The following is a 12,279-nucleotide window of genomic DNA, read 5'->3' on the forward strand; positions in this document are numbered from 1 at the left end:
CTGCACCACTGCCGCCACATCCCCCCTCACTCTGGGCCCTTCCGTCATCATGCCCACCTCTGGCCCGGGGCCTCACCTGTGCTTTTGAATAAATGGATGTGAGTGAATGAATGTGATCATAGGGGCTGGCCTGGCTATCAGCCATGTTGGGGACCCTTCGTGGGTCTCTGGATTGACTTCAGGATTCAGAATCAGGCCGGGGTGGCGTTTTGGTGGGACAGCCTTGTTCAACAGTCAATTCACAGTTTTCACGCAGGGCGGTTGTCTAGGGCGGGGGACGGCGGGGGAGGCCTCGGACAGCCGGAACTCAGGAATTGGAACTCAGGAGCTGGTATTTCTTGGGTCTTCACTTCAAGGAAGATGTAAGCTGCTAGGAGCTGGGGACTGAGCTGGGCAGTGAGCTAGGAAGAAGGAAGGGACTTCCTGGAAGACAGACAGACAGATACACACACACACATGCACACACTTTGTCTTTCCTGTTTAATAGAGGTATATAATATGTGCAGCAAGCAGTGTGAAGTGCAAAGCGAACAAATCTCAAATGCACAGCCTGATTAACTTTTCCATATGCGCACACCCTTGTTCAAGATACAGAATAGCCCCCCAGAAAGAAGGCCTCCTCTTGTCCCTCCCAGTCAATCCCAGCCCCTTCCCCGGAGGTAGCCACGTTTTGGTCTCTCTCACTGTACACTAGTTTTGCCTATTCTTGAACTTTGTATGAAGCAAATCACACAATGCAGGCTTTTGTGCCTGGCTTCTTTCACTCAGTGCAGTGTCTGCGAGAGTCGGCCGCGTGCCGTCATGTGGATCAATAGCTCGCTTCTCTATCTCTGAGGAGCTCTTCATTGTGCGGGTGTAACACTGCTCACCCTTCCTCCTGTTGGTGGGCATCTGGCTTGTTTCCATTCTTTGTCGACTTTGAATACAGCTGCTCTGAGCATTCTTGCACTTGTCTTTGGTTGGATATGTGGACTCTTTTCTCTTAGGTAGACACCCAGAGGTGCAATTGCTAAGTTATAGGATAGGCAGGTCGGATTAACCATTGGTGCCCTGGTTTAACCACCCACTCTTTGAGGAGAAAAAAAAGCCCTTATATGTGGTGTTGACCGGCTTCCCTAGAGTAAAGAATCCCACCATGGCCGGTCTCGAGCTGCCGAAGCAAAGTCACTGCACCCAGGTAAACTCCATCGGACCCTGGAGTCCACATGAGCTGGCTCAAGAACACCTCTGGGCCACTTTTCCTTAGGAGCATGTTCAAACAGAACAGGGCCTGGGAACAGGATTATTTCTCCAATAAATGAATGTGATCACAGGGGCCGACCTGGCTATCAGCCATGCTGCAGACCTTTTGGGGGCCTCTGGACTGACTTTAGGATTCAGAATCAGGCAGGGGCAGCGTCTTGGCGGGACAGCCTTGTTCAACCCCAGAGATCGGGCTGTGTGGCATAATATGGGTCCATTCACTGAGGGCACCTTTGATGCTTATATTTACTTGACAACGATGTCATCCCAGCATACTCTCTGGGCTAAAGGGCAAGTGTCCACCTCTCACCAGCAGTAAAAGGGGACCATGGGCCGGGCACAGTGGCTTACGCCCGTAATCCCAGCACTTTGGGAGGCTGAGGTGGGTGGATCACCTGAGGTCAGCAGTTTGAGACCAGCCTAGCCAACATGGTGAAACTCCATCTCTACTAAAAAAACAAAAATTAGCTGGGCGCAGTGGTGGGTGCCTGTAATCCTAGCTAGTTGGGAGGCTAAGGAGGTTGCAGTGAGCCAAGATCGCACCATTGTACTCCATGCAGCTGGGCAACAAGAGCAAAACTCCATCTCAAAAAACAAAAACAAAAACGGGGGACCGTGTATCTTTGAGGGCAGAGTGCCTGTGGAGGCTGGGATCAGCCAGCCACTCCCCAGGTGAACTGTGGAGGAGAGCTGCCCCACTCCCGCCAGCAGTGTCTCTTTGCCGCCAACTTGGAAGGTCTTATTAAGGAAAGTCGTAATTTCTGTATCAAAACCAAGGCTCAGAGAGCTTAAGGTCACACAGCCAGCAAGAGGGAGCCAAGCTGGATGCTACCTCTGAAGACTGGTGCTTGGAAAGGAAATCTCTAGCATCAGAGGTGTAAGCCTCTATTGATGGTGTAAATGATACCTTGAAGCTCGTTTGGAAGACCCAGACCAGGCCAGACAGGTCTTTCTGCTTCATTCAAGAGCCCCCCAGTTCCAGCCGGGGACTGTGGCTCAGCCTGTAATCCCAGCACTTTGGGAGGCCAAGGTGGGGGAGGATCGTTGAGACCAGGAGTTTGAGACCAGCCTGGGCAGCAGCATGGTGAAACCCTGTCTCTACTAAAAATATAAAAATTAGCTGGGCCTGATGGTGCATGCCTATGGTCCCAGCTACTTGAGAGGCTGGGGTTGGAGGATCACCTGAGCCCAGGAGGTCTAGGCTGTAGTGGACTGTGATTGTGCCACTGCTCTCCAGCCTGGGTGACAGAGACCCTGTCTCAAAAAAAGGGCCCCTCAGTTCCTCACTGTGGTATTTTATGGGCAGTGAGAAGCCAGCCTTCTATCACCGAAGTGCGTGGAGCCTCTCCAGTCCAGGCACACCGCAGCTGTAATGAATCTGCCACTCTGAGGGCCTGCAGCCACCAAGGACGTGGCTGTTCCCAAGAAGCGCTCCGTGCTGATCTTCATCTCTGCTCACACTCCCTGCCCAGGGCGGGATGGATTCAGCATTCCTAGGGCTTCCTGGGCCGCTACCCCAACTCCATCTCTCTTCCCTATTCCCCTGGGTCTGCCCAGCAGGTGCTGACACACCCCTTGCCTCTCCTCAGTACAGACATTTCCTGGAGCCCCCTTACCTATAGGAGAAAGTTCAAATGCCCAGGCTTGTTGGTGGTCCTCCTGGGCCTTGTAGAAGGTGGCACCTGCCAGCTTCCCAGAACAGCCCCTGCAGTCACTAACTTCCTACCCGAAAGTGGCCAAGGACAGAGCACAGGGTGGGCAACATTCTGGGGTCTCAGTCCCTGAGGACCCCATTCTGGGGTCTTGGTCCTCAAGACCACCGTGGTGGCAGCAGTAGGAGGAGCCCAAGTTTGGGCCCTGTCACAAGCCCCCTGCCCTAAAGCTAGACTTCTAGATTGGTTTCACTTTTCTTCTTCCATCCCACCTCCTCGTGCCACATCCTCTAGCCACGTGGCGGTGAAGTGCGTGATGGGGAGGGTGTGATGGGGAGGGTGGGGGCAGCTCCCCTCCCTTGTGGGTTGCTGTGAAGAGTGGCGATGCCGGATGGGGCTCCTGGCAGGGCGCTCCACCTACTGACTTGCAGGTGGCCCCATCCCCCAGTCGGTGCCCGGCCACCAATGTCTCTGTCACTTCCCTGGTTTGCTCTGCCCCAGGCAGGTTTGGTTCCGTTCCAGCGTAGACATAGTCTAATCTGGGTCAGTTTGCATCACCAGTGGCCTTAAATGCAAATATGAGATTTCCTTCTGTACCTTTTCAATCATTTTTATTTTATCTTATAAAAAAGACCAAAAGGCGCAGCCTTAGTGGTTCACTGTGGTTGGAGGGGACTGGGATTGGGGTGGAGCTTTTTCCACCCCAATTCTATGGGTTCTTTTGAAACCAGGTTCTCTCTCCACCCTGACCTTATCTGAGCCGCTGCTGGAAGCCTCTGACTAATGGATGTAAGTGGGGAGTGAAAGAAAATGAACAAGCAAACATTAGCCTGAACAAAGGCTAAGTTCTGTTTTTAACATTTGAGACGAGGGCGTCATGGGATGGGAGCTGGAAGGACCAGGGCTCTGGTGAGAGGCAGTGGGTCTGAGCCCTGCTGTTGTACCCGGCCTGTGGCCCAGGACAGCCCCTTAGCTTCTCAGAGACTTGGTCCCTCCCATATGAACTGGGGTAATTGCATTTACCTCCAAACCTTGTTGGGGATCAAATGAAATAATGTGTGGAGAAAACACCTTCTAAAGGGGAAAACCAGTGTTTCACTACTAGCCATTAAGGATCTTTCCCCATTTAAAATATATGTGAGATATCCATATGACAGAAAAGCATTCAGCATTAAAAAGGAGAGACATTCTGACACATCCCACGACCTTGGATGGACCTTGAGGACGTAATGCCAGTCATGGAAAGACAAATACTGGGAAATACAGACAAATAAAGACAAATACACGGAATACAAATACTCACTTAGATGAGGGAGTCTAGAGTGTCAAAGTCATACAGACAAGAAGTAGATGGGGTTTCCAGGGGCTGGGCCAGGGGGAACAGAGAGTTAGTGTTCACGGGTGCAGAGTTTCAGTGGGGGAGGATGAGAAGATTCCGTAGAGGGGTGGTGATGACGGCTGCGTATCAATGGGAATGGACTTACTACCACAGAACTGCATACTCACAACTGGTCACGATGGTGAATTCTATGTGAAGTATATTTTACCACAATAAAAAAAATGTGTGACAGCCACTTTGGGAATGGAAAATGCAGGGATGGAAACATACACCTCATTCCAGAAAAAATAAGTCTGTGTGTATGTGGATTTCCTTTATATAGATGACAAGTGAAATGCAGGGAAAAGAGAGGAAACAGAAGGGAAGGTGCCAGCCTGCGAGGCTGGGGTTTTTATAGCCTCCGAGTCAGTGTCCTTCACGTTGGAGAAAGGCTGATATTGTCTGTAACATTTTTAAAGGTCAAAACCAACTGGAACTTCAGCCCCATGCCTAAATGCATGAAAATAGCAAATTTAAAAATTAATTACAAGGGCTCTCCTGCTGACACCTGGGTGCCAGTTCTGTTGGTGCAGAGCCGAGAGGGACAGTCACTCTCAAAGGTGCCACTGTTCTCAGAAAGCCCTTTCACTGTCTGCTTCTATTCTCAGGAGCCAGCTAAGCCCTGCTTTATGCCATTGTCCCTGGACAACAATACGTTTTGAAATGAAAAATGTTCTAATTGGATACAAAGGAGACACTTTCCAGATTCCAAGCCCAGACAGGAATAAAGACTCTACTTAGAGGGCAGAAGGAAGAACAATTCAGCCAGGATGCTCAGGGAACCCTAAATCATCTTCAAACTTCCCAAGCTATATGCAAACCTCTGCGACTCCGTGGCACAGGAGAGTAGCCAGCCCCGGACCCTGGGGGCGGAGCACTTAGGGAGTGCCTACCGTAGAGAAGGCTTTGCACTTGTCCTCTGACTGAAGTTCCCCCACCACCCTGTGCATGGTTACCAGCCCCTCTGTTTTTCAGATGAGCAATGCAATACTCCCAAAGGCTAAGATAGCTTGCCCTAGGTCAAGGTCACCAGCTTTAACAGGTAGAGCCTATGTGGCTTCAATCCTTGCTCTGCCTATGGTAAAGTCCTTTCCAACTTATTATAGTGCCAGCCTTTAGTCTAAGGAGCAAAAGACCTAGATTCTGTTCCAAGCTTGTATCTAGGAGGCCTTGGGTTAAGCATTGACTATTTTGAAAATGGTGACAATTTCTGTACCCATGAATATGGCTGGGTTTTGCTGCAGTAACACACATTCATGCTATACCCACTGCTGGCTAACTGGGGACCCTGCTCCGGGGGTCCTCCTTCTGGGACCTGGGCCACACCAGGGCAGGCAACAAGTGACTTGTAGCGGAAAGGCTTCAGCTGCATCCTTTAAGTGACATGGCCGTGCCTAACTTCCAGGGGGTGGGGAGTGCCATTTCACCTTGTCCCGGGGAGAAAGAGAACCAGGCACTCGAGCCTACGATGGGAGTTTCCCAGCTTGCTTCACTGGGTTGTTGTTAGGATGGAGAGGGAATTGTGTATGATGTGCCTTGTGAAACATCAAGCTCTCTGCAGATGTAAATTACACACACAAAACACAAATGTAAATTACAAACATAAAACATGAATGTCTCATCATTGTTGTTGTCACTCCCATCTTCAACACCATCCCAAGAATCAGCCGTGGCCGTCGGACGCATCCCCTTCCTGTCAGGACAAAAGACCCGGAGCAGACCTGCGCTGTGGCTGTGCCGGCTGCACTGGGTTCCTGGTGCGCTGATTGTCTTTCCATTTTTCCTTCCTCTGCCAAGGTTTCTATCATTATCCAATCCCAAAGCCACAGAAGCACCAGAATTTTAATAGACTTGGGCCCTAGAGCCTGATAGCAAGCCATCATGGTGCACAGCTACAGATGGAACGTGCTGGGTCTTTAAACTGTGACATGAACACTGTGGTTTTTAAACCATTCCACGGACCTCAGGGCCCTGCAGGGTGGTTGGGAGGTTTCTGGGAACACATTCAAGGGTGGGGTGCCCATTTGATTGGTTCTGTTTTGGTGTCTCTGGCCCTGTCCCAAAGCTATACCATAGGTTGGCTACCATGGCTTAAAAAAAAAATCTCTGAGAAAGATCCTGACAACCTCTAACAGTGTCTAAATGTCTGGCATTGAGGTTTATACTTCCAAATGTCTTTCTTTTCTCTTTCCCTCAACCTCATTCCCCTTCCCTCAGCAACTCCATCTTTCTTTTGAGACGGAGTCTCACTCTGTGGCCCAGGCTGGAGTGCAATGGCACGATCTCAGCTCTCTGCAACCTCTGCCTCCCGGGTTCAAATGATTCTCTTGCCTTAGCCTCCCAAGTAGCTGGGACCACAGGCACACATCACCATGCCCAGCTAATTTTTGTATTTTCAGTAGAGACGGGGTTTCATCATGTTGGCCAGGCTGGTCTCAAACACCTCACCTCAAGTGACCCACCTGCTTCGGCCTCCCAAAATGCTGGGATTACAGGTGTGACCACCGTGCCTGGCATCCTTCTCCTTTTTGATGAACTTGTCTCATCTTCCTCATGCTCCTCTCCACCCCACCCACCTGACACACACAAACACACACACACACACCCCTTAAGCTCTAGCTTCCTTCTCTCTGCATCTCTTCTCTGATAGGACGTGTAGATAATGAAGTTTCAGGAAGACACCCTTGGCTTCAGACAGACCCGAGTTCAATTCCTAATGCTCACTCTCACTGGCTGGGTGATCTTGGGCCACTCCTAACCTCTCTGCACCTAGTTTCCTCACCATAGCTGGGGAAGGCAGCAACTTGCAAGCTACAAACGGGCCAGGGGTGACCGTGCCTGCCTTCTGCCTCCTGCTGTCCCTCTCCTCTCCCTCTGATAGCCCTGGCTCAGGGCCTACACCTGCCTGCTCTGGGCTCTCCCAGCCCCCATGAGATGATGGAGCCCACCTGGGCCCGGCATTGGGCGGCCTCACTCCAGTCTCCAGTCTTCAGGGCTCTGGGCCTGACCTTCTGAATCCAGCTGAGCAGGAGGAAGACGGGTGCGGCTGAAGCCTAGAGGTTGAGGTGGAGACTTGGGGGTGGTGGGGCTTTGGCAAATGGGCAGCCCAGGAGCAGTGTGGGTAGGAGAACGGGATCTCCAAAGCCCAGAAAGAACAGCTGCATCTGCCTAAAGAGAAGTCAGGGTAAGAATGAGAATTCCTTTATTATCACTTCTGACAATCTGGATTGGACTTCTTATCTGTGACTCTATTCAGAGGCTGGACTGCGTGGGTCCATGACTCATGGAAATGAATCTCCTCTGTATGGTGCCTCCCACAGTGTAGGTGCTTGGGAAACCCTAGTTCTATCCCAAGTTCCCTGCCCGCTTGGATTCTCTGTTGCTTTTGTGGCTTGGGGCCCACCCCCACGTGGCCATAAGAGCAGCACCTCGGGAGGGCTCTGGGCTGGGTGCACCCTTACTCCAGGTGTACCCTCACTCCAGGCTCACCCTCCAGACATGCTGCTCTGCAGTCTCTGGCCCCCTTCCAGCCCTGGTGGAATCATTTGGTATTCTTGATCTGGTGCTTGGGCCAGCATTGTAGCCTCTGCAGGGAGCCATTTCTGGCCACCGTAGGCCTGCCTCTCCCTCTCCTCACCCAGCCTGCTCCCAACACTCCCTTTCCCAGAAGAGGCAGGAGAATTAGGGAATTAGGGTAACCAAGGGTTAAGGCAGAAGCAAAAGAACAACAGGTGCAGCCAGTTCTAGGCAAGATTGGGCAGCACACAGGCCACACCCTCCTCCTGTCATAACAAGGCAGAAGTTTCCAACTCAGCCTCTGATTGGCTGCAAGTGAAGTCTCCGCCTCAGCCTCTGATTGGTTGCAGGCCAATCCTTCATAGGGTGTAACCAATTGGAGGCCTCTAAAGGGCACCTAGGGGTGTTAGCAAACATTTGTAGCTTAATAAAACCCTAATAGTGGCTCTTGAGCCGCTTGCTCCAGTCTGCTCCTGCTGTGTGGGTTGTACTTTTGGGCTTCGATACATCTGTGCCTTTCTTACTCTGTTCTTTTGTTGCATTGTTTGTGTGTTTTGTTCAATTCTTTGTTCAACATGCCAAGAACCTGGACAACTCACAGCCAAGACCTTCCATCTGGTAACAAGAGAACTTGGGCAGAAGACCGTGCCCCCCCCGCCCCACCTGAGGCTTGAGAAACTTCCTAATGTTCCTGCTGGGCCCTGGCCCTGCTTGGCCCCAACTCCTTGTCCCTCAGCTCTGCTTTCGCCGTCTCCAGGACATGGGATGCTAACAGAGGCCATGGGTGAGGAGGAGCTCCTGAGCCAGGAAGGTGGCTGGCTTCACCATCATCCGCCTGGTCCTCTACGGAACAGACCTCAGAAGCGGCCCCTCTTGAAGGCATGTTTGGAATAGGCCGATTCCTTTTGGGGTGGGTGCTAATTCCTCCCAGTTTTGCTGGGGAGGGCCTGGCGGGCAAACTTCCATGCCTCCTTCGACCCAGAGCTGGTCTCCACCCACTAGCCAGTCAGGGGAAAGATCACCTGTAGGTCTCTACCTTCCTACAGCAGGCCTACACCTTCCTGCCTATTTCCCAACACCTCCCTGCAGAATCACAGAAATGACAGAGTTGGAAGGGCCCACAGAGGGTCTGAGCCCACCCCCCACAGGCCCTCATGTACAGCAGGGTCCCTTTGCTCATGCCAAGCCAGGGCCAGCCTCTAGGTCTTTGGACTCCCAGCTAAAGACACAGGCTTCCTCCTGTCTCCCCACCACCTGTCTCTGTACAAGTGGCTCAGGGACTTGCTCTGAAGTGAGCCCGAATAGCAGACATGACTCAGCTGTAAGCTATAGTGATGGCTCCCTGCCCTTCCCCCCAGCCCCCTTAAGCCTCACGCTGAGACTGCGATCCTGGCTCTCAACAGTCCAGCCAGATCCACTTGTCCTTCACGTGGGCACTGAATGCGTCTCCTTGCAGAACAGGTGTCTTCAAACCTCCCAGAGCTTTAAACACAAGGATCTTGCAGACTGAGGAAGGAGGGATGCTCATACCAGGAGAGGCAGCAGGGCCCCACGGGGCCCTGAGTCACACCTCCGGGTTCGGCTTTCTGTGGCATGCATTCACTGGTGTATTTAAATCACTCTCTCCTTCTCTTCTGCAGGCAGATATCACTGAAGTATGCATATGGAGTTAGGTGTGCTTACGATGTGACTCCACTGTGTGTGGGTAGCAAGATCCATGTCCTCAAAGTGAAGGTCACCCTGAAACCCAGCCAAGGTCAGCAGCTGCCATGGTTTGGAGGCAGAGCTGAAGGTAATCAGTGCACAATGGATGGAATTAGTTGTAGCCCATCCCACACTGTGATTTGGAGAGAGCTTATTTGTAAGAGAGGCTTTTTCTCTAGGTTGTTAGAAAGCAGCCACTGTGCAATGTAATATAAAATCAGCTGTAATTTTGGAAATTGTAACGTGTCACCAAGTGATGCTGATGTCATGGAGTGAGAGAAGTTTCTAGGAGACAGGGAATTCAGAAGGAGAATGAGAAGGAGAGAATGAGTCAGAGCTTCAGAAGCCCCCTCTAGGGGACGGGCAGCTCTGTCTCTGGTGTGGCCATTGTCCCACCCTGATGGAATTCTTTCCCCAGCAGGTGTTTCCCAGATGTTTGGGATGCTCCAGGCACTGCACTAGGTTCTGGTGACCCTGTCCTTAAAGGACTTATGTGCTAGAAAGGACAGCAAGAGACTAGAAAAGGGATGAGGGTCCTTGCCTGCTTCTCTGATGTCCTTCTGTGTGGCTCTGCCATGCGCTCGGGACTCCCCTGCCTGAGTGACCTTCCGAAACTTGTCCTGGCTTCAGAGCCTTTGCATGCAGGATCCCCTTTCTGCCCAGGATGCTGTTACCTTTTATCTTTTCAAGACTGGCTCCTCATCGTGCAGATCTCAGCTCAAAGTTACCTGTCTGGGGGAGTCTTTCTTGATTAGTCTTATTTTTTTGAGACAGGGTCTCACTCTGTTGCCCAGGCTGCAGTGCAGTGGCATGATCCCGATTCACTGCAGCCTTGACCTCCCATCCTCAGGTGATCCTCCTGCCTCAGCCTCCTGAGTAGCTGGGACTACAGGCATGTACCACCATGCCTGGATAATTTTTGTATTTTTTTTTGTAAAGATAGGGTTTCTTCATGTTGCCCAGGCTGGGCTCAAACCCCTAGGCTCAAGCAATCTGTCTGCCTCAGCTCCCAAAGTGCTGGGATTACAGGCATGAGCCACTTTGCCTGGCCAGATTAGTTTTACTCTCTACCCTGTTTCTTATTAATTCTGCTTCATTTTCTTGACAGCTCTTACCACTCTCTGAAGTTCTTAGCTGTCTGTTGTCTGTTTCCCACTAACTAGAATGTGAGGTCCATAAGAATAGAGATCTTGCTTGTCTTGTTCTCTGTTAGCTCCTAAAAGCTAGCCTAGAATAGTCTAGAATAGTTCCTGGCACAGAGCAGGTGTGCAGTAAATATTTGTTGATGCATAAAGTTCCACAAATGTCTATTGAGCACCCACTTTATGCCAGCCCCTGTGCTAGGCACTAGGAAATTATAAGTCAATTTACAATGTACTGTGCTGCCAGCCATATTTCATTTAATCTTTGTAAGTGCCTTATTAAGAGGGAACTGATATTCTTTCCATTTTGTGAACTAGAAAATGGAGACCAGCAGTATCAATAACCTGTGAGTGTAGTTTATATTGCCAATTATTTTCTGCCCCAGTGACAGCAGGCTTGGCCACATGGCTCACTTTGGCCAAGAAAATAGGAGAGAAGCAACACTTGCAAGAAGTTGTAAAAGTCGTCGTGCTGTCCCGCCATTGTTCTTTCTCCTCTGTCATGAGAACGTGGCCAGTCCTTCAGCCCGGATCCTGGAAAGATGGAGATGTGAATCAGAGCCTCATCCGACAGCAGCTGATGTTTACCCCGAGTGAGAAACAAACCGTGAGTGCTATAAGCTGCTGGGAACCAGGCTTGCTCCCATACCATAACTTCACAAAAGCTGATGAATGCATTGGCTTAAGGATTTTAAGAAGGGCATGCTTTCTGGGGGACACATCTGTGGTTAGCTAGAGATGCTTTAAAGAGGTGGGAAGATGCCGGGCAGCAGTTCATAGTCCCTAAAACGCTCACGTATTGTCCTGCTGAATAGGTGCCCCCCAGGTTTCAGTAGGCCTGACCCCTCCCGGCCCCCGCCCCCCCCCCACCCCCCGTAGTCTCCTCTTCCCGTGGCTTTTGGCTTTTCTCCCTGGTCTCCCGTGCTCTTCCTGACTTTATACTGTGCTCACCACAAAAGCAGTCATGTGGGAAAATCACTTCACGTTCAAACCTCAGTTTCTCCATCTGTAAGAGGGAGGCTGACAACACCTGTCTGGATCATGTTTAGGATTAAGTGAGTTAACATGGGGAAGTGCTTAGCCCTCCACGGTGTGCACTGAATGAGTAACTAAATAAACAAATGAATAGATCCTGGAGAGTCTGGAGCTAGAAGCTTCCCTGGCCCATGAAGCGGTCTTTGGGTCTGGGCTATTCCCATCCACACTCTTTGGGCTTGAGCCCCTCCAGAAAGACTGATAAAGTGAGTGTTTCTGAACCTACAAAAGTGAGGTGGCGGCAACCCCAGCAAAGGGCAGCCCTCCCAACAAGCATCATTTTGAAGCAGGTGACAGCCTCATCTGCCCTGAGGCAGGGGTTGGGAGGTAAGAGTCTGTTAGAGTCCCTGACCAGAGAGACGCTGCCCTGGCATAGCTGTTCTCTTCTGAATGCTACTCCTTGGGACGCAGGCTCCCTGGAGCAGGGCAATTGATTTCTGTGTGGCAGACACAAAGGCCCATGCAAGGTGGGACCTAGAGAGACGCTGCGACAGTCAATCAGTTCCAGGCCTGGGGTTTGGTCTATATCCTTTTCAAAGAAGGCAGCACATCAGCGGCTTGGTACACTTGGTGTATGCCAAAAAGCCAGCACCGAAAAATGCTCCTGTTT

At 51.2% G+C, this 12,279-nt stretch overlaps 1 protein-coding gene across 1 annotated transcript in view; it reads right to left on the bottom strand.

Annotated features, from left to right (window-relative positions):
- Positions 1–10,970: 10,970 nt before the first annotated feature.
- Positions 10,971–12,279, bottom strand: part of ENTHD1 (ENTH domain containing 1) — a 167,742-nt gene continuing 166,433 nt past the window's right edge. Inside the window, exon 9 of the mRNA XM_054543490.2 lies at positions 10,971–11,168. Within this exon, the coding sequence (XP_054399465.1) occupies positions 11,005–11,168 (164 nt within the window). The 3' untranslated portion in view covers positions 10,971–11,004. The remainder of the gene's footprint in view (positions 11,169–12,279) is intronic.

Source organism: Pongo abelii, chromosome 23 (genome assembly GCF_028885655.2).
Source record: "Pongo abelii isolate AG06213 chromosome 23, NHGRI_mPonAbe1-v2.0_pri, whole genome shotgun sequence".
NCBI lineage: Eukaryota > Metazoa > Chordata > Mammalia > Primates > Hominidae > Pongo > Pongo abelii.